This window comes from Coenobita brevimanus, chromosome 86 (genome assembly GCF_032717465.1).
Source record: "Coenobita brevimanus isolate Jiangsu-jjx chromosome 86, ASM3271746v2, whole genome shotgun sequence".
In the NCBI taxonomy this organism is placed as follows: domain Eukaryota; kingdom Metazoa; phylum Arthropoda; class Malacostraca; order Decapoda; family Coenobitidae; genus Coenobita; species Coenobita brevimanus.
In genome coordinates this window covers 28,144,766-28,167,265 of record NC_137039.1, presented here as the reverse complement: position 1 = coordinate 28,167,265, position 22,500 = coordinate 28,144,766, and the positions used below count along the sequence as shown (strand labels likewise).

At 41.1% G+C, this 22,500-nt stretch overlaps 1 protein-coding gene across 1 annotated transcript in view; it reads right to left on the bottom strand.

The window, feature by feature from the left end:
• Nucleotides 1-8,039: 8,039 nt before the first annotated feature.
• LOC145410797 (uncharacterized) overlaps nucleotides 8,040-22,500 on the bottom strand; it is an 87,593-nt gene continuing 73,132 nt past the window's right edge. The window contains exons 14-16 of the mRNA XM_080280910.1: nucleotides 15,316-15,403; nucleotides 11,010-11,144; nucleotides 8,040-8,589 (exon numbers count right to left, since the gene is read on the bottom strand). Coding sequence (XP_080137036.1) covers nucleotides 8,059-8,589; nucleotides 11,010-11,144; nucleotides 15,316-15,403 — 754 coding nt within the window. The 3' untranslated portion in view covers nucleotides 8,040-8,058. The remainder of the gene's footprint in view (nucleotides 8,590-11,009; nucleotides 11,145-15,315; nucleotides 15,404-22,500) is intronic.

Genomic DNA, 22,500 nt, shown 5'->3' with positions numbered 1-22,500 from the left:
CTTTAACCCTTTTACCTCATTATGAGAGGTTGGTCATATATCACCCCTCCCCCCTTTTTTCCCCTCCACCCTTTGGTGGCATGAGATGAGGCAGAGCCCAGAATGCAAGAGAGAGAGAAAAAAAGAAAGAGCTACGTAATCAACAGCATGCCCGGTGATATGGCCCACAAACTTGTGCCCTCACCATTCAAGCCTGAGAATCCTGACACTACCCACCAGGCCAACCTTTCCACACATATGCAAACTTATGCCTATCTTACAGTCAGTGTGACAACTGTCAAGTTAAAAAAGGGGCACCAGACCCTTTTCATGCTCTCATTTGTACAAGTTCATCCAACCAGCTCAGTTCCTTGTCAGTTCCCTAGCCTGATTAGTCTCCACACCTTATTTTGTCATATACATATTCACCATATCTGTCCACCTTCTTCTTGGCATACCACACCTCCTCCCACCTTCAAATATGCACACATCCTTTTCACCACCCTATTTATATCCATTCTCTCCTTATGACCATACCATCTATGCATACTCTTGTCCATGGACTTCGATAATGCCCATCTTCCATGAATCACACACACATTTCAGTATTTCTGTATTCTCTCTCCTCTCCACATTCCATGCACATTTCTCAGTAACTCCATTTTCATTGCTCTAACTTCTGACTCTTCATTTTCATACTATAACAAAGTCTCATGAACATATGTTAATGTGGGCAGTAAAACTCCTTCATGCAATCCTCACACAGCTGCCACACTCAGATCCCTGTTTTATGTCTAAGTCTTCAATGCCCCAGCCACCAGTTATCCCTTTATCACTGTACTTTGCCTCCTTTACACACTTACATCTCTGCTTCCTTTACACATTTACATCTCTTTTCTGTCAGTGCACCCAGGTACTGAAACATCACCAGTCAGTAGATCTTAATGTTGTAAAAACACTAAGGTATTTAGAAGCAAGAATAAACTAAAGAAATACAGTACATCATGAGAGTGAAGGACTAAAGATGATGTGATATTGTGCCTTTGTTTGGGTAATTACAGAAGTAATGTTCTGCTACACAAAAGACAGAATACAGTACTGTACAGTAAGTACTTGTATGTAGCCTTTTTGTATATTGCCTTTTTTTTGCAATTAGATTTACAATAAAAAAATAAAAGCTCCATTACCACCTAAAAAACTGATTTACCAATTTATAGTACTGTACAGCTGTTTGAAAAACAGTGTGAAACTATTTTTTAACATCCCTGACCTATGATGACAACTTACTGAGACATGTCTCAAGTCAGGACAGAGAAACTTTCAGATTTTCTATAAATGACTGGTCAGGGGTGAGCAATTGGTGTCAGGTGAGTCCGTTTACCTTGACTTTCGATATTACAGCACATACTCGCAATACATGTCCTTGTCTAATTACTCTTCTGGTGAAATAAAATGTAGACATTCATTTGGCATAAAAGGTTCAATCCAGTTTTGTTCCAATATGAACTTGTACTAAAGTTGTACAAACAGGGTAGTGGATGTTTGTAATTAATGTCCAGGCCTTGTGCTGTTTTCTGTACCGTTCAGGAGCGTGTACTTGCAGTTTGTAACCCCTGCATAGGCAGGTTCTTACAAAAATTACATCAGAATACAGATATTACTGAGGATAGATTTTCAGGTAATGTAGTAGTACAGTATTAGTAAAATGAAAATTATTACTGCTGTATGTTTAAGATAACTGAAACATTGAGGCAAAAATAAGTGAGAATAAGTTTTAAAATTAATTCTTCATGGAAATTTGTGTGTAACCACCTATGTTGGGTACTCAGGGGAACAGAGAATGTGGTGTCTATCTTACCTAGTAAAACACTGGCTGGTAGAGTCAGTATGCTTCAGGACCAAGGAAAGGGAAAGGGAAAATGTTCCCCTGAGCTAGACCTTACAAGATCACATAGCCCTGCTAGTTGACAGGAGAGCGCTACCCATCCCAGCATGGCAGCAATCGGGTGTGGCTTGATCTCATGACCCCCCAGTCCCAAGTCCGATGCTCTACCACTGAATAACCTTGCCCCCTTCTGGACCAGGGAGAAATGATGTTAATGGGACAAGAGTGCAGTAAATAAGTGGCTTTTCAATTTTTTTTTTTTTTTTTTTTTTTTTTTTTTTCCCCCCAGTGCCTTTGGTTTAGTGTAATACAAAAAAATGAATTCATGAAAAAAAAAATATATATATATATTTATATTGATACAGTTGTTGCTTAATTAGCTGGTCATTACCAAGTTGATGGTAATGGAAATTCTTTGACGATGCACTGTAACAGATTCCGTCTAAAGCCATTTCGTCCTTAATTACCAGTATACCTTCCACAAGGGAAAAAAAATGATTAATAAAGATTAAAACCCATGTCTTCCATAAGAGGACCTTAAAAGTATACTGGAAGCAATGTGGAAAAGTCTATGAAAGAAAAAAAATTTTCAGAGCAACCAGTAAAATTTCAGAGGTCTAAAAATTTAGGTTTTGGCTTGGAATCACCCCACATATTAGTGGGAAATGTAATTTGATTTTATAAAAATATATACAGTATATAAAAACACTTTGAAACACCATGAGTCGACCATCTACCAACCAGTCCTTTACTGCTCCATTAGGAGCATATGGGCCAAGGACTGGCCTATTTATTTCAGACATTAATGGTTACTTACCACAAGGTTAGGTATCTAAAGGAAGCATAAAAGTACTGTCATAAATGAAAGGTGAGAATCAAAGAAATTAGGACTAACCACTTCAGTCCTGCTACCCAATGATTTTACTAAAATTAGGAAAGCAGCCATATATTTAAGTGATAATGGCAGTTAGGGACTCCACCAAAAAAAAATAATAATAATAAACAAATAAAATAAAAAATAAAAATCAAGATAAAAACATCAAAGTAGTGTGCAGTTGTTAAGGAATCTGTGTGGCTTGCATAGGTTAAATAGGATGAGAAATAGTGGAATTTGTGAGATATGTTAAATAAGGAGGTCTGTAGGTCTGAGATTGTGCTTAGGTGATGTGGCCACATTCAAAGAATGGATATGACGAAGTTTGTGGAAGGGTGAGTGAATTTCAGGGAAGGGGGCAATGTGGGAGTCAGAGCCAAGAGCAGGATGCATGGATGTGGTTAGTGGGCATTTTAATGAGTAGGGTGTGGACACTGAAGAAATGGAACTGACCAGTAACAGAAGTGGTTGGCTGGAATGTGTATGAAGGTGTACATGATGTGGTCCACCCCTTTTTTAGCGTGGCAGTTGACAGTGGTCTCCATCTAACTCACAGTCATTATGAAGTGCATTTTTGTATATGAAATGTTAGTTCTGTAAGGTGGATCTGAGAATTTCAGAAGTTTGAAAGATGAGTAATATAAATGTATGATCCATTTCATTTGGCACTGTACTGGGAGTTCTGTTCTACTTTAGACCTTTCCAGTTCCTTGATCTTCTCCACCACAGTGGGAATCAGGGATGGAATGATGATGATGAAAAGCACTCAGCAGGACTGTTGTCACACGAATGCTTTCCAGTACTGTATAGATCATTCTGTCGCTGAAATTGATAGAATGAGGTGTGTAATGCATCCAAGAGCATAATGGAGTGGACTTTCTGACTGCCACTTGGTGATGGTGAAAGTCAAGGTTCAAATGAAATGGAGGAATAGAAGAAGGAAAGGACAGGAGAAAGTAGTTCATACAAGGAGGGTAGAAAGGTTGCAAGAGGATGGAAAAAAAAGCAGAATATAAGAGAGACGTGGAGGAGCGATTGGGTAAATATTGTTTGGAGCCGATGGGGGATGTGGAAGGCATGTGCAAGATATTCACAGAAGAAATCTGTGCAGCATGTGAGGTGATGTGTTGGGCGAAAAGAAGACGAAAGGGGATTCAAGGAACAGCATGGTGGAATGAAGAGTTGAGACAGGCACAAAAGTAGAAAGCATATAGTGGATGGATGGGAAGCAGGGAAGTGGAGGAAGCTGAGAGAGGGAAGAGAGAGTTATATGTAGAGAGAAAGAGAGGTGAAAAGATTAGCAAGAGAGTGTAAGAAGAGAGTGGATGAGGAATTTGGAAGGAATTTGAGTGTAAAGTGAGGGAATATAAGAAAATGTTCTAGAAAGAGATAAAGAAACTGAGACAGGGTGATAAAGAGTTAGTCAGGGAGTGAAAGATAAAACAGGGAGATTGCTAGTGGAGAAGGGAGAGTAAGTGAGCAGATGGAGGGAACACTTAAAGGAATTGTTGAACATAGAGAATGAAAGTAAAGCAATTGTAAGTGGCTGGGGAATGGCTGGGAGAAGGAAGGATGTGAGAAGAGAGGAAGAAATCAGTAGGATGAAAGTTGTGGAAGCAATGAAGAAAATCAAAATAGAGAAAGCCCCAGGAATTGATGGAGTATGTGGTGAAATTTTGAAGCATGGGGAAGAGATAGTAGTAGAGCACATGTGCAGATCATCCTGGGAGGAAGGTATAGTCCTGGAGAATTGGAAGTCAGCTATAATTATTCCCCTGTACACAGGAAAAAGAAGTGTGTGGTAATCAAAGCGGCATTTGTCTTCTTAGTGTAACAGGAAAAGTATATGGTAGGATACTTTTTGACAGAGTTAGGGAAATAACAAAGGAATTAGTTGGAGGAAAAAAGGGAGGTTTTAGGATGGGAAGAGGTTGTGTAGATCAGATATACTGTACATTCTTAGGTCTTTAGTAGAGAAGTTTCTGGAGAAGGGAAAGAAGTTGTATGCAGCCCTCATGGATTTGGAGAAAGCAAATGACAGGGTGGATAGACAGAGAATGTGCTAAGTATTAAGAATATATGGAGTAAACTGAAAGTTGCTGAATGCTGTGAAAAGAACGTGTGACGGTGCTAAGGCTGCAGTGTGTGTGGAGAGTGAACTGAGTGAATTTTTCTGTTTGAAGTTTGGACTGAAACAGGGATGTGTCATGTCTCCATGGTTGTTCAATCTGTATATGGATGGGGTTATAAACGAGATACAAGGTAGGGCAGTAGATGTTGAAGTGGCTTTAATGAGAGAGGGCAGTGTTTGGAAACTCCCTGTACTGTTGTTTGCAGATGATACTGTGTTAAGTGAAGACAAAGGGGAACTGCAAGGTTTGGTGAATGAGTTTGGGAGAGTGTGCAAGAAATGGAATCTAAAAGTGAATGTAGGGAAGAGTAAAGTTATGGTCTTCAAGAGAAATGAAGTCACTGAATGTACAGTGAGGTTGGATGAGGAGGAAATGGAAAATGTGAGTGTGCTTAAGTACTTGGGTAGTGTGATGAGTAAGGATGGAATTTTAGAGGGTAAGTGCGTGAAAAGGTACAACAAAGAACAATGATTGCTGGTTCTCTGAAGGCAGTGATAAGGAACAGGGAAGTGAGTATAGAAGTAAAAAAGTCGCTGCATGACAATGTTGTGATACCAATTCTAACATATGGAAGTAAAGCTTAATGTATGGAAGTAAAGCTTGGACCTTGTTGGAGAGAGACAAGTTAAGAGTGAGAGCAGTGGAAATGAGTTATTTGTGAGGAGCATGTGGAGCAACATGAAGAGACAGACTGATGACAGTGAGGAAGTGAAGGAGCATTGTGGTGTGGATGTGGATGTGATAGAAGGCGTTAGGAGATATACAATGAGGTGGTTTGGCCATATGGAGGGGATGGAGAGCGAGAGACTGACGAGGAGAGTGTATGTGAGTGAGGTGGAGGGGGGAAGAGGGAGGAGGAGGCCAAGGATGAGATGGAGGGATGGAGTGTAGAGATATACGAGACAGGGGGGTGTGAGCTGGAAGCAGGGCAGTGACATGGCGGGGTACCGGATGACATGGAGGCGATTTTTGTGGCCACCCATTTCGGGATTAAAGCATTTAGCAATAGTTGGACAGACAGACCTCTTACTAGAGTTCTTTGTAAACTTTAATAATTATGTAAAAAAGATGGATTTTTTTTCTTTTAAGAATAATATTACAAAACAGTTTGGATTCCAAGAGGAATCATCCTGTAATTAACCTGCTGAGTTTCAGCAGCAGAATGGTGGATATTATACACGAGATGGAGCTGGGTAGATTGTCTACCTGGATCTGAGAATGGCAAGCAACAGGATGTCACAAAAGATTACTATGGAAATTCAGAAGTACTGGACATGCAAGGGAAAGGGCTGGTTAGTACTTGGATGGGTGACCGCCTGGGAACACCAGATGCTGTTGGCATCCCTACGTGTCAAGTGGGGTTGGTGGAGGATTAGTGCCCCTCCCTGTAAAACAATTAACTCTAAGCCGTTGGCCACCCCGTTTGGGATACATGGCGTCTGGCAATGAATGAAAAAAAAAATTGAGAACTATTTGGTAAGACAGATGAAAACAGTTCTAAGGGGCAAGTACTGTATTCTCAATGGTGAAGTGCATCAGGATTCAGTGTTTGTCCCTGTTATGTACTGGAACTGACATGTTAGCATGGCTGAGTAACTGTGGGAGTGTTTGCAAAAGTTATGAGCTGTACTTGTAATGAAAATTCAATAGTTACAGAGTTCTAAATGATTTGGCACCCATTTTTAATGTGGCAGCATCTGGACTGACTCTGTCAGATACGTTTATGTAAAGCTACATAACGTGGTGAATGTTTTTGGTGTATACAATAAAGCCAGGATTCCAGGGGCTTGAATGATGAGTGAATGGATGCGTGGCCTATTGGATTTGGCAAATTTGGGCTGTCTGGACATTGCTACTCCTCACCCTGCACTAGGGTGGGAAAGGAGGGCCAGATGATGATGATGATGATGATGATGATAAATGATTGGACAAACTATATTGCTGGAGCCAGACATGAAAAATGGACTGGGGGGGGGGGGATGAAATAAGAGACAAAAGATCAGGTTATGAATATAAAATGGGAAGCTATGAGTACAAAACTGGTGGCAGTGACTTGAGTCTATGAGAAGCAAGTAAGGACAAAACCTTGAGGTTTTATCATGGTCATTCCCTGCTGGGGAGTTCCCAGGAGCGAGCAAGGTATTTGAGGTGATTGATAATTTTATCATCATAACTTATGCATGGAAGAAACACAGTGGGTGGCCCTTGCCATAACTTCCCCCAGACTGACATCCTCACCACAACTTCCCTGGACCAGCATCCTGGTTACAGTTGCTCCAAGACTGACATCCTGTCACAGTTGCTTTACAACTGTCACTCTGTTACAGTTCCTTCCCTGCTGAAGGCACCCTTTCCACAGCCAACAGTCAAAAGTGAATAAAAATTACTGTCCATGATCACAGTACAAGGTCATCACACCTCAGATACCTCACTGAACAGTGATATTATCACTTGTCAGACTCATCCATAGTAAGTATACCCAGCTATCTTGTGACACTTCACATTGCATCCAGCATAGTTAGCTTCTATGGGGAGCTGCAGTGTTCCACCACTAAATCTGTTGTAACCATTCTCTTAAAAGTTCATGTTAATGGGCTGTGCATTTGCCAAGGTGAGTGTGGTGGAAAAGCAGGGTGTCATTGGTTGGTATTTTAACAAAGTGTAGCAGCTATGAAAGCAGCCCTTGGACTGCTCAGAGTACCTACCAAACGAGTCTATGAAGAGTGATCCTGGACATTGATTGAGTTTATTTTATAATCCAAGGTTTCAGTAGTCCAAATGGCTGTGACTTATCTGAGGCAGTGTTTGAGGCTGTTGCTCTATCCACAGCATTTAGTCTTTTGTGTTGTGACTTGTTTAACGTGAAGCAGCTGAGAAGTGGTTGCAAGACGTTGTGGTAAAACTGATGAATTCCTGTTGTAAGGAGAAGAAACCTTTTTGATTCTCGGCAGTCTTTGAGGCTGTGACTGGTAAAATCAGAGGCAGCTCAGAATCAGTTAAAAGAGTTCGCAAATTCTGATGATGTCTAGTACGAAAGATGACAGTGTTCATTTGTAGGATGAATATTAAAAATCAGCACTTAAGTTAGTGGCATATCATAAATATTTCATTTATTTTATACATGTATACTGTATATATATATATGATATTCTACGTATCACACTGGCATGGAAGATGGAGCATAAAGTTTATTCTGATTTAGGCTTTGCAGATAAATTGTGTACTTGAACAGAACTATCTATATTAGCCTCAATGTTTGGCTGTTCAATCAGCACAGTGTGCATCTCTGGTGAGGTGGGGTGGGTATGGTACTCCCTATTATCACCAGTTGTCTCACTGAACCCTGTCTGACCTGGCTCACTCTTGCTTTCTGCAGTGAGATCATACATGTGCTGTGTCTGACTTATCTTGTCATGCTGTGTCAACTCAAAACCATGTGGAGGATGAGTTTTGGTATCCTCACTCAAATCATAGTTTTGCTGCTGGGTTGTGACTTTGGTGCTTGAGGCTGGTGATGCTGAGGCCAAAATGTCTCCAGTAATGACCTGGACTGTCCCTGAAAGGTGGTCCCCATTGTCCACAGACTCCCCTGATGCAGTGCTCCCTGAGATTCGCACAGGGTTGGAAAACACTGTGGAAATGCCGTCAATGGTGATCACATAGGAACTATAACCACTGACATTGTTTTCACTGTTTTGAGTTCCTGAAGTACCACCAACCTGCAAAATGCACATCAAAATCTATAAATTATACTGTATAAATATTTTCAAAGTAAATCTCACTGTACCTGTACAAAATTAATACAAATTTTTACACAATTCAGTATACAGCAGTACTTTATTTTACACTATAATAAATTACTGGTATAAATACCAGTTCACACCCGGGCACGCATGCAGAAGGAAAGGCATATAGAAGAAACTGCTTAGGACAAGAAGGACAATTCACTCTGGGAAGTTGTTTTTCACTTATACAATGTCCATTTCAACTGAAATTAAAGCATAAAAATATTTTTGAAAATATTTTTGAAGTTTTAATGCAAATCTAGATATTTATTTCTTACCTAAAATACTGTTGATCTTTTGGTAGCTATAATACTGATGAAATGTTAAACACTCACCGGATCCTGTCTATTTCATTTAAGATCAAAATTACTTATCTGACATGAAATACGCACGGCACAGTGCTTAACACAACTGGCACATCAATAAATAACCACTTTCTGTAGCAATATAATGCCTATCCTTGATTCTGTAAGCATGGCTATACACTGAAAGGAAGCAAGAGTGCATGAATTGAGTATGGTCATGACAATGATATCCAAACATTCAGGGGCGGGAAACAAGGCATCACAATATTTAGTACATCCATCCATCCATCATCTAATCCTACATTGCCCCATGAGGAGCGTAGGAGCCCGGGGCTAGGAATATTTAGTACACCTTACACAATAAGTGATCACTAGGTAATCATATAATAGCACACTGTCATGGGTTATGTAAGCAAGTATAATAAACCATGAATGGAAAGAAGCTACTATCTCCTAAACATACAAAGATTAAGTCTCAAGCAACTACGATTTGGTAGCACACACACAGCAACAGCAATCATTTTAAAACACATGAAGGATGCAAAACATGAGTCCTGGACTGCACACAACTATGAGCATATATGGTCGAAAATTTGTATGACTATCTTTCGGTCAACTGTGTCTTGACTGATGATAACTTTGTTACTGATACTACAGTACTGTAATAAATTTACTTTATGTAATAACACTGTGGTAGGTGAGGGTGTTCACCATCCACTCACTCGATATAGCGCTGCTGTCAGTGCCACTGTCGGGTGTCTGCCCTTTCCTCTCCTCCTTTCTTCTTTCCTTCCATCCTCTTCTGTCTTTCTTTCCTTGTCCTTCTGCCTACGGGTGACTTTACACTCCCTCTTCTGTCTTTCTTTCCTTCATTCTTTCCTCTTCGTTCTGCCTGTGGGTGACTCTACACTGAGTGACAAGCCAAATGGTTTCCTGGTAACACCAGGAAACCATTTACTACGCTGGGTGGTAACCATATAACCAAATTTTGGCTCCTGGTGGTTTAGTGGGTAATTATTGCGCTCCAGTTGAATTGAGCTGGTGCAGGTTTATATCCAAGGGGTGGTTGGGGTTGATTGCTCATGTAATGCCACTCAGGGATGAGTAAGGCTGGTCACTCTCATCTTAAATGTCGGGACCAACTGCCTAGCCCTACACTCCTCGTGGGGCAATGTAGGATTGGATGATGGATGGATGGATGAATAAGGCTACATCAGAAATACAGGAATTCCTTAGTACCATCAGTACTCCAGTACAGTAGTATTTTTACTGTATTAACTTCTCCAGCACAAGAGAAACCTAACCTCCTCAAAATCTCAAATTCATCTGGCAATGGCCACAGTAAAGTAAAACTCATTCTCATGCTCAAGACGCTAATATTTCACTTTGGATATTTACTGTGGCTGATGAATTCCTCAACCACAATAAACTTTTGGATGTGCTATTTCCATATGGGATCCAGGAAGGGATCAAAGTCCTTTTGCTCTTATTCAGGTGAACAGTACATGCAACAGCCCACATATACTGGGTTATTGCCATAATAATAATAATAATAATAATGCAAAACAAAAATAAAAAATAACATACATACATACATCACCTAATCTTGTGTTGGTCCCACAAGGAGTGCAGAAGCCCAGGGCTAGGCAAGTCGGACCTGACATTTAAGATGAAAGCGACCAGCCTCACTTATCCCCGAGTGTCATTATGTAAGCAATAAACCCCAACCATCCCTTGGATATAATCCTGCACAGACTCAATCTGATTGGAGCACCCTAATTACCCACTAAAAACCACCAGGCACCATATGTTGGTTATATGGTTACTACCCAGTGCAGTAAATGGTTTCCTGGTGTACTTGTCACTCAGTGTAGAGTCATCCATAGACAGAAGGAAGAGGAAAGAATGAAGGAAAGAAAGACAGAAAAGGAAGGAATTGAGGAAAGGGTAGTCACCCGAGAGCAGCACTACGTCCTGTGGGTGGATGGTTGGTGCCCCTACTTACCACAAAATAAAAATAATAATATCTACATCCACCCCTCCACTCACTGTAGTCTGTGACAGAAGTGTTCCTGGCTGGAGAGGGTCTGAAGATATCCTCTGGAAGGTTGTTACTGCCCCGCCACCACCACCCCTTGATCCTCCTGCACCATCTGCTTGTTCCACTCCCATCAGACCATCATCCTGCACACATCATCAACATCATCATCATCATCATCATCATCATCCCAAACTTATATTCCACTGAAGGTTAGGGTAAGGTAGGATCCAGCGAGCAAGACAGAACCTGATGGTGAGAGACCCATTTATACCCATTTACCATTTTTCTTTACAGACGTACATCCAACACCTAAAAACATGACAGTGATCAATACTCAGGCAACATATTAATAATCGTATGTAGACTGTCCCTAAACTGAGACAGGCGAAAATGACAACCTTCCATTTCTATTGTACAGTATTTTGATCATCATCATCATCCGGACCTCCTTTCCCAGCCTAGGGCAGAGTGAGGAGTAGCAATGTCCAGACAGCCCAAATTTGCCCAATCCAATGGGCCATGCTTCCATTCACTCATCATTCAAGCTCCCAGAATCCTGGCTCTATCGGATACGCCAAAAACATTCACCACAATCTGTAGCTTCACATAAACGTACCTGATTGAGTCAATCTAGACGCTGCCACATTAAAAAGGGGTGCCTAATCCCTGATCATGCACTTCTCACAACATTCATCCAGCCAGCTTGATCTCTTGAAACACACCACAACAAAATGTAAGCAAAAATGTACATACATTATATATATATATAAAGAGAGAGAGAGGAGTGTTGGAAGAGGATGGGACGAAAGGAATGAGGCACAGCACGCTGGTACGCTACATTTAGGAGACAATGAAAGGGGTGAAAAGCTGAGGGAAAATAAAAAATAAGATGACAGTACAGTGGAAGTGGAGGGATTGCATATACCAGTAAAGACAACTGACGTGGAACAAAGTGTATGAGTCATGGAGTATGACAGAGAGGGGCGCGTGCGCGCACACACACACACACACACACACACACACACACACACACACACACCAGAATACTGTATATTGTCCCTTGAGATTTAACCTCCCTCCTCAGGTCACACACACTCTTGGCTGCCTTTCAGTTTAACTTCCCTCTTCCTTATGTACTGTATTATGAAACTTATCTCCACATCAAATCCTTTATCAGTACCCCTCTTATGTTTCCTCTTTTCGCTCAAGAGAGAGAGAGAGAGAAATTTATTATACTGTTTATTGTGGATATTGTACAGAGTATAAATAAGAGGGTGAGAGCATTGAGTCAGGGCAAGACACGATCTGATTCAGTCTGAATTGTGTGTGTGTGTGTGTGTGTGTGTGTGTGTGTGTGTGTGTGTGTGCCTGTCACCCCACCAGCCAATCATAGTGGACTGTAGGTGGGGCGATTTTGACGTCAAATCCCAGAGGTGGAGCACTTACCTTCAAACCAACTTGGACAGAATATATAATCACTGCCACCTTCACCTTCTCAAACTTGAACTTGACATACATACACCTCGAGCTGACACATTTGTAGTCTCTCATTCCATTCTGCCACACCTCAATCATCAACAAAGCAACTCCTTCCTTGCATCTTCCTCGTCCATTCATTCCCGATCTTACACATTTCACACCCTCTCACTCCTCCACTTCACACCCTTTCATCTTCATTTCACACAATGCCATCAGGGCATATCATGCACTCTTGAACATATTCACCACTTCCACTCTCTTGCTCTCCCCATTCACACCTCTCACATTCCACATGGCCATGCGAATATGCCCATTTGGTTGAAGCCTGGGCAGGTATTGGACCCTGCGGGGCTCTCTGAAACGACTGCCATGATTAAGTGATTTTGGGTGGAAGAATCTGGGAATTTTGATAAATAAACAATTTTTTTTGTCCAGTATTATATGTAGACAAATCAATAAACATCTTATTTTCAGTAAAGTGACACAAAAATTGTATAACAGAGGGTAATTCAAGTTGACCACACTTGCATTTTACACTAAGTTCTCTGGCGAGCGGTGGCATCTTTTTCCAGTTTGTGGGGGCTCCTATTGGCAGGTTTTCCACAATTTACTGTAAACTTAAATGTCAAACAGAACATAGAAAGTGACAATGAGGACTGCTTCTTGTGATCTTGTATGTCATTTACATTTTTCTAGTGGCATGGACTGCATAAATAACTTACAAGAATATGCAGACATGTCAGAGAAGAAATATACTGGTAAGGATGTGGTGCAATGGAGCCTCTTAAGTTGACAGGTATATGGACCATAACCTTAAATGCAATAAATTAAATGGAAACCAGTAAGTTCTTTAAACTTTTCCATGGCAGATGACTCATGCAAACAGAAAAGTATAGTGCTGCACATATATCTCACACATAATTACTTTCTTAGAGAAGTGAGTGATTATCTATCCATTTATCATCTAATCCAATACTGCCCCATCTGGAACATAGGAGGCCCAAGTCTAAGCCACTCATTTCAGACACTTAAGGCAAGAACCACCAGTTGTCCTCTCCTATCCAGCAATATGTGAATACCAAACCCAAACTATCCTTCTTAGACCCTTACTCACCAAATCTGTTTGAAATGCCTTAACTCATTAGACCATCACGTGTAAATGGAACTGCAGTAGGGGCAACAGGGCTAATGCATGACAGCCCACCTTTGACAGTCATTGTGTGTTTCAGAGGACTGTCTCAAACACAAGTCCAACATGGGTCAAGCAATTAACAGTATGAAAAACTGCCTTTAAGGGGTTCAACAAATCACTTACAAATCTACATATAACTTAAATTTCATTAAATCAGATGTTTCCTTTCCTTAGAAACCTTTAAACTTAACATTTTTTCAACTTCATTACACCCAGTCCAGTAGAGCTTATCACTTTTTCTATTTCATTCCACCCAGCCCAGTAAAGCTTAAAAATGGACTGCAGTAATAAATATTTACCGTAACTAGCTAATCAAGCTTCACTGGTAGTAGCAGTAGTCACAGTAGTAATAGCCACAGTGGTTGTAGTAGCAGTAGTGGTAAGTAGTACTGTAGTAGTAACACCAGTTGAAACCCCAGGTTCATCTGGATGTGAACCCGGTAGACTACATTTTGATGTAGCCCTCCTGCTAATCACCATCCTCCTTTGGAGGAATAGGGAGGCAGCTGAGGAACATTTGTAGAACAAAGCAGCAAACAAGCCTGGTTATACCAGTGCCACTGCATGAAAGCATCACTCTCCAGCACCATCAAGTATTATTAAAAAAGAAATAATCCATCCTGCATTATTAACTATTTTACCGAGTCTAATAGTGTCATACAAGAATGCATACTTTACTCTTGAGCAAATCAGAATTCCATTGCTGCAGTCTCCCCCCCACCCCCCAAATCTGGGCATAAGCTTCACAGCCTGCTCCCAAGGCCCAGCAGTCCCCCTACATACCATACGCCTCTACATGTCACGACTGGATTGTATACTAACAAATAAAAATAACATCAAATGACATGATACTATGCTTCCCCTTAAACAACCCCAATTCTAAGGCTGATCATAGTACTGCTTGTGGTTAATATGAATTGAAAGCTTGACCAACACTCAAAACCAGAAAATTACTTCTCAGAAATAACCATGAATTGTTAAGGAAAAAAAATAAATGTGATGTACCAATGGATTTGTAACTGTGCCTAGACCACTGTGTTGTAACTAAGTCTGCTGCCTGAGGGTAATGATTCTGTGATGTTACTAAGCTGAATTTGATGTGGATGTGCTGGAGAGAATGCAGAATGTCACACTGACTAGGAGAGTGTATGAAAGTGACATGGAGGGTGAAACCAAAATCGAGATGGAGGGATGGAGTGAAGAGGTATATGAGTGAGGGTAGTGTGAAAAAGAAAGAGGGTAGCCTGATGGCCTGAAAATGACGACATCATATGTGGCCACCCCTTCCAGGATTAATGTGTCTGGTTAGTGTTAGACAGATAAATAGATAAAGAGACCAGACTGCATTTCACTTTCATGGAAGTATGTGCCAAGGTCAATGGTAACCAACCATGTACTACAATACGGTGTTTAAAGTTGTCCAGAAAAGCTCTGATCAAGTAAAAACTTGCATATATCGCACTACTTTTACCAGAATGGGTCTCTGTATAACTATTAGTCAGCTGTGGCAAGGTTTCACAGTGAATATTTGAAGTCCAAACTAGTATGCATATAAAATATTTCTTCCTTCTTTCATAATTCACTGTATTGTAGGTGGAAATACAGACCTGTGTTAATTATATACATATGCAAAACCAACTCACCTGCACAACAACACTGAACACATCAGGCTCCATCTTGCCAGAAATAGCCTGAGCCATCTTGTGTTTCTCGTGTTGCCGCATGTGAGATCTGCCAGAGAAGGGCGATGTGTCAAAGATTCTGCTCTGAAATACTACACAACCAACATTATATAATTTGGAAAGAAGTACAGAAATGAAGGAAAGAATATGAATAAAGTGAATTCATGTAAGGAATGAAAATGGAAGAATAATAACACTTGGATAAGGAGCAGATAAAAAGACTGACCACAGCAGAGGGGGGGGGGGAAATGCTGGTAAGTTATATATATATATATATACAGTATATATATATCCATCATCCAATCCTACGTTGCCCCATAAGCAGCATAGAAGCCCGAGGCTAGGCATGTTGGTCCTGACATTTAAGATGAGAGTGACCAGCCTCACTCATCCCTGAGTGGCAGTACGTGAGCAATAAACCCTAACCATCCCTTGGATATAAACCTTCACCGGCTCAATCCGACTGGAGCTCCTTAATTACCCACTAAACCACCAGGCACCAAAATTTGGTTATATGGTTACCACCCAGCATAGTAAATGGTTTCCTGTTGTACAGGAAACCATCTGGCTTGTCACTCAGTGTAGAGTCACCTACAGGCAGAAGGAAGAGGAGAGAATGAAGGAAAAAAAGACAGAGGAGGGAGTGTAAAGTCACCTACAGGCAGAAGAATGAGGAAATAATGAAGGAAAGAAAGACAGAAGAGGGAGTGTAAAGTCACCTGCAGGCAGAAGGATGAGGAAAGAATGAAGGAGAGAAAGACAGAAGAGGATTGAAGGAAAGAAGGTTGGAGGAGAGGAATGGGCAGACACCCGAAAGCAGCACTACATCGAGCGAGTGGAGGGTAAGCGCCCCCACCTACCACAAATATACTGTATATATATATATATATATATATATATATATATATATATATATATCCATCCACTCACTTTGTGTAGAGCTGCCTACTTCTTCCCTAGCCTTTATCATTCTTTTTCTGTGTCTGCCCTCCTCTCTTCATATTTCTCCCATCTTTCCAGTCACTTCTTATTGCTTTTCTTTCCTTTACAGGTGGCTTTACATTGAGTAACAAGCCAAATGGTTTCCTGTAAGCCAAGAAACCATTTACTACGCTGGGTGGTAACCATATAACCACACCATATGTGCTCCCCACGTATCAACAAGTGGGTTGGTGGAGGATTAGTGCCCCTCCCCATAAAACAAATAACTCAAAGTCAAATGGCCACCCCTTGCGGGATTGTGGCATCTGGCAACAGATAGATAGATAGATCTATACATGAGTGGTAGGTGGGGGCGCTCGCCACCCACTCACTCGTAGTGCTGCTCTCAGGTGTCTGCCCTCTCCTCTCCTCCATCCTTCATTTCTTTCATCCTTTTCTGTCTTTCTTTCCTTCATTCTTTCCTCATCCTTCTGCCTATGCGTGACTCTAAATTCCCTCTTCTTCTTTCTTTCCTTCATTCTTTCTACTTCCTTCAGCTTGTGGGTGACTCTACACTGAGTAACAAGCCAAATGGTTTCCTGTGCACCAGGAAACCATTTACTATGCTGGGTGGTAACCATATAACCAAATTTTGGCAACTGGTGGTTTAGTGGATAATTACTGCGCTCCAATCGGATTGAACCGGTGAAGGTTTATATCCAAGGGGTGGTTGGGATTTATTCATGTAATGCCACTCAGAGATGAGTGAGGCTGGTCACTCTCATCTTAAATGTCGGGACCAACTGCCTAGCCCCGGGCTCCTACGCTCCTCATGGGGCCAATGTAGGACTGGATGATGAATGAATGAATGAATTATATATACAGTATTTATATATATATATATATATATATATATATATATATATATATATATATATATATTTTATTTATATATATATATATATATATATATATATATATATATACCAGGAAACCATTTAATACGTTGGGTGGTAACCATATAACCAAATTTTGGTGCCTGGTGGTTTAGTGGGTAATTATTGTGCTCCAATCAGATTGAACCGGTGAAGGTTTATATCCAAGGGGTGGTTGGGGTTGACTGCTCATGTAATGCCACTCAGGGATGAGTGAGGCTGGTCACTCTCATCTTAAATGACAGGACCAACTGCCTAGCCCTGGGCTCCTACGCTCCTCATTGGGCAGTGTAGGATTGGATGATGGATGGATGGATGTATATACAGTATATCTATCTATCTATCTACCTATCTATCTATATCTATCTATCTATCTATCTATACATATATATATATATAATATTTATTGCTGCATGACAGTATTGTGATCCCTACTCTAACATACAGAAATGAAGCTTGGACCCTGCTGGAAGGACACAAGTCAAGGGTGAGAGCAGTAGAAATGAGTTACCTGGTATTTGAGAGGAGCAGGTCTAGTTACATGGAGAGACAAACAGACAAATGCAGAACTGAGGAAGCATTGTGGTGTTGATGTGGATGTGACTGTAGTTAGGAGAAATACTCTGAGATAGTCTGCCATGTGGAGATGATGGAGAATGAGAGGCTGATTAGAAATGTGTTTACAAATGGGAGGGAAGGGGAAGGCAGGATGAGATAGAGGGATGGGGTGGAGAGATATGACAGGAGGATGTGCTTTGAAAGGAGGGCAGCCAAATAGTAGAGGACAGAGTGACATAAAGACACATGTTTGTGGCCACCCATTATTGGATTAAGGTTTAAGGCTTTAGACTGACAGATACAGAAAGACAGATAGAAAGCTATGAAGACACTCAAGAATGGGAAGGCACTTCCACACAGCAAGTGTTGATGAGGTGTATGTAGAAATGATAAAACAGTGAAAGCAGTAAAAAGAAAAGTTTGTGAGAAATATACCAGAAAGACAATGAAAGTGAAGCTGTATTAGCAAAGGGGAAGATGGATGTTATTGCCCCTTTATACAAAAGTAATGCGATTCACCCGAGTTCAAATATTACAGTGGAATACTTTAAACTGATGGAGTGTTACAGGACAGATATATCTACATATAATGACAAAGAAAGTAATGCAGACATCGCAATGCTGGGTGAGTAATGAACAAGATGGTTTATGATTTGTCAACCAGTATTTGCAATAAGGCAGTTATGGATGCGGCAGCAAGTGAGTCTTGGAGATTTATAGTATTTGTGGCTCTGGATAAGTGTCTGACAAGATGAAAAGTGTTAACAATGTGTGGTGTCGATGGTGAACTGATGAATGCTGTTGTGATGGTATAGTCATGGCGCACAACTCTGAGGTTGTCATTATTGTACCCTGGCAACCTACCATTCAAAAGTGCGTCCGATTTCGTATTATATTATACACTAATATTATTATGCATGAATATACTATGCACGAATATTATTATACATGAACATATTATACACGAATCACACGCGTCTAATATTATACACGAAATCAGATGCACTGACAAAGGGTAGGTTGTCAGGGCACGATAATAACAACCTCAGAGTCGCGCGCCGTGACTATAGTGAAGTATATGTAGATACGTTGATCCCTGATTGAGTTATTCAATATCAGTGTTAAAGTGACACAAGTGAATGTGATGTTTCCATCATAAGTGAAGGTATGAAAAACATTAAAACATGAGTTCTGGTAATTTTTTTTTTTTTTTTTTTTTATGTGCTCGACTCTGGGCATAGGCTTCTCAGCCTGCTCCCAAGGCCCAGTAGTCCTCCTACATATCGTACACCTCTACATGTCACCACTTCGGCGCTAACACCCACCGTCAATATTGAATACATGCTAGGGCTGTCTCATACAGGACTGGTGTATTGGTATTAGCAGGGGTATTTTTACGACATGTCGGCGGGTCTTCTGGTAGATCGGTAAAGTCTGCCGTAATGAAATTCAAATCCTTAAACTGTTCCCTGCACCAGCGGGGATTTGAACCTGGGTCCGGTAGGACCGCAAGCCATCTCTCTACCGACTGGGAGTGAAGATACTCATACATGGTGAGGGAGGAAATGTTTCAAAACAGATGTCAGCAGATGATGCTACGCTGCTTCCCAATAGTGGACAAAATTTTTTTAGACTGGTTCAAAGCTCCATGAACATCTGAGTATCAAGGCCTCAAAGTATATGCATATATAAAGTAAAGTGGCTGGATGATGAAGGTCATTCACAGTAAGATGTACAATGAATGGAGGCAAACTGATGAATGAATTTAAGTACTGGTACTTTGGTGCACTGACAGAAAAGATAAGCAAATGTGTACTGGAAGTGGAGAGTAAAGAAGTCCAAGGAAGAAAAGTTATTGGTGCCATAAAGGCCCTCCATACAAAACAGAAGAATGAATACAGAAGCTGCAAGTGGACAGCATGATTGTGTATTTGTGGCAACATTAACATACGAGTGTCGGATTTTGGTAAGACGTATCAAGGAATATGAATTGAGATGGATGCATTAAAATCAGAAAAGAAATTACTGTGAAAGATAAGAAGAACATGTACAGTGCTGACTAGAGAGTACATAGAGAGGCTGTTCGGTTGGTATGACCACAATGAATGGCTATGAACACAGTGGTGCAAAGCAGTATACTGGAGTGAGTTGGAAGGTGGGTGGAAGTTTGGTTGGCAAAGAGGATGAATGTTTAAGTGTGGACTCCAGGTACTGGGTTTTAACAGAGTTGCCAAAAAGGTACCTCAATTGCATGATGTGTTATGACAAGTTGTGGTGCTCATACCTATTAACGTTGGTATATTAAAAAAAAAATCAAGATGACATTCCTTCTAGAAATATAAACCATTCAATTATTGATATATATATATATATTTTTTAATGCGAGGAAGAAAGAACCAAAGGCCATGAGCCCACAATAACAGTTCCCTCCAAGAGGAACACAAAATACATGAGAGAGCCAAATTCAAGATCCGATCATTTCGAGATGCCTGGACACACTGCGTTTGAAAGACTGGAGACCATAGGAAGCAGGGAATACAGACAGAGGGAGACAGTTCCAACATTGACCTGTTGCATAAATGAAGGACTCGGAGTAACCGTTAACTCTTGCATTAGAGAGTTGGACAGAAAAGGGATGAGAGTTTGCTGCTAGACGGGTGCTACACGCCTGTCGTAGAGGTGGAGGAATGCATGCAGACAGTTCAGAGGAACAGTGACCATTGAAGTAGCGATAGAAAAGAGATAAAGATGCAACAGTGCGGCAGAGAGACAGAGGTTGAAGCGAGTCAGTAAGTGGAGGAGAGTTAATGAGACGAAAAGCCTTTGACTTCACCCTATTGAGAAGAGCTGTATGTGCGGAGCCTCCCCACACATAAGAGTTGTACTCCACACAGGGGCAGATAAAACCCTGTATAGAGTCAACAACTGTGCACGGGTAAAGAAGGAATGGAGTCGGCTTAGCACACCTAATCTCTTGGAAGCAGATTTTACAAGAGATGTAATATGATCTTTCCAAGATAAGTCCCGAGTAAATGAAACCCCAAGCATGTTTAAAGATGATGCAGGATTAAGCTGAATATTATTAAACATTAGTGGGTATACCTGTGGAAGATTCTGTCAGGTTGACAGGTGTAAGAATCGAGTCTTAGATGGATTAAAAACAACCAGATTATTTTTACCCCAGTCAGAGATACGAGCCAAATCAGACATTAGGTGTGCCATAGCCTCATCCCTTGTTTGTTGAAGTAACTGCTGAGATGGGCATTGTGTGAACCAAATGGAAAGGTGAAGGGTGTCATCAGCGTATGTGTGGATAGGGTTAGATGTACAGCTTAGAAGGTCACTGATGAATAAAAGGAAGAGAGTTGGTGATTGGACAGAGCCCTGAGGAACACCGCTGTTGATAGATCTAGGAAAAGAATGATGGCCATCTACAACAGCAGCTATAGAACAACCAGAAAGGAAGCTAGCGATGAAGGCACAGATAGATGGATAGAAACCGTAAGAGGGCAGCTTGGAAATTAAAGATTTATGCCAGACTCGATCGAAAGCCTTTGAGATGTCAAGTGCAATGGCAAAGCTTTCACCAAAGTCCCGAAAGGAGGATGACCAGGAGTCTGAAAGGTAGGTGAGAAGACTGCCAGTGGAGCATCCCTGATGGAACCCGTACTGACGATCAGAAAGAAGACAGTGATAGGAAAGACGCCTTAAAATTTTTCTATTAAGAACTGACTCAAAAACTTTTGAAATACAGTATGTTAAAGCAACTGGACGATAGTTAGAGGGTTGGGAATGGTCACCCTTCTTTGGGACCGGCTGAATGAGAACAAACTTCCAGCAAAAAGCAAAGGTACATGTTGACAGACAAAGGCGAAAGAGTTCACCTAGGCAGGGCGTAAACACAGAAGCACAGTTCTTGAGAACATCAGAAGGGACTCCATCAGGTCCATATGCCTTGTTAGTACTGAGGCCAGTGATGGAAGAAAATACATCAGCTGAGGAAGTCAGAGGGGGGAAGTGATGGAGGAACAGCACCGGAATCGTCTAAGGTGGAATTAGAGGAGAAAGTTTGGGGAAAGAGATCTGTTTTTTTCAGTGGAAGACATAGCTACAGAACCATCAGATAGAAAAGAGGAGGGAAGGATGATAAGGTAGAGTTGTTAGAAAGGTTTTTGGAAAGGTGCCAGAAAGAGCGGGAAGAATTCGAGTTGGAGAGTTGAGAGCATTTAGTATGGATGAAATTATCTTTTGCAGAGCGAAGAACAGACTTAGCACGATTCCGGGCAGAAACGTAAAGACGATGTGATTCAGGGGTGAGTTGGCTCCGATACCTTTTGTAGGCCCTCTCCGTGTTGCAGACAGCATTAGAACAAGTGTGATTAAACCAAGGCTTTCTTGCGTTAGACAATGGATACGAGAAAGGAATGTAAGCTTCCATGCCCGAAAGAATAACCTCCATAATGCATAGGGCACTCAGATGGCTCCCAGCCATGGAAGCAATAATCATTCCAGGGAAAATCAAAGAAGTACTGCCTGAGGGCCTCCCAATCCGCAGCTCCAAAGTGCCACAGATGACGTTTCTTTGGAGGGTCCACAGGCTGTACCGGAGTGATAAGACAGGTTAAGGTGATAAGGTTGTGATCAGAGGAGCCCAACGGAGAGAAAAGATTAACATTGTAAGCAGAAGGATTACTTGTAAGGAAGAGGTCAAGCATGTTGGAGCTCTCTCCAA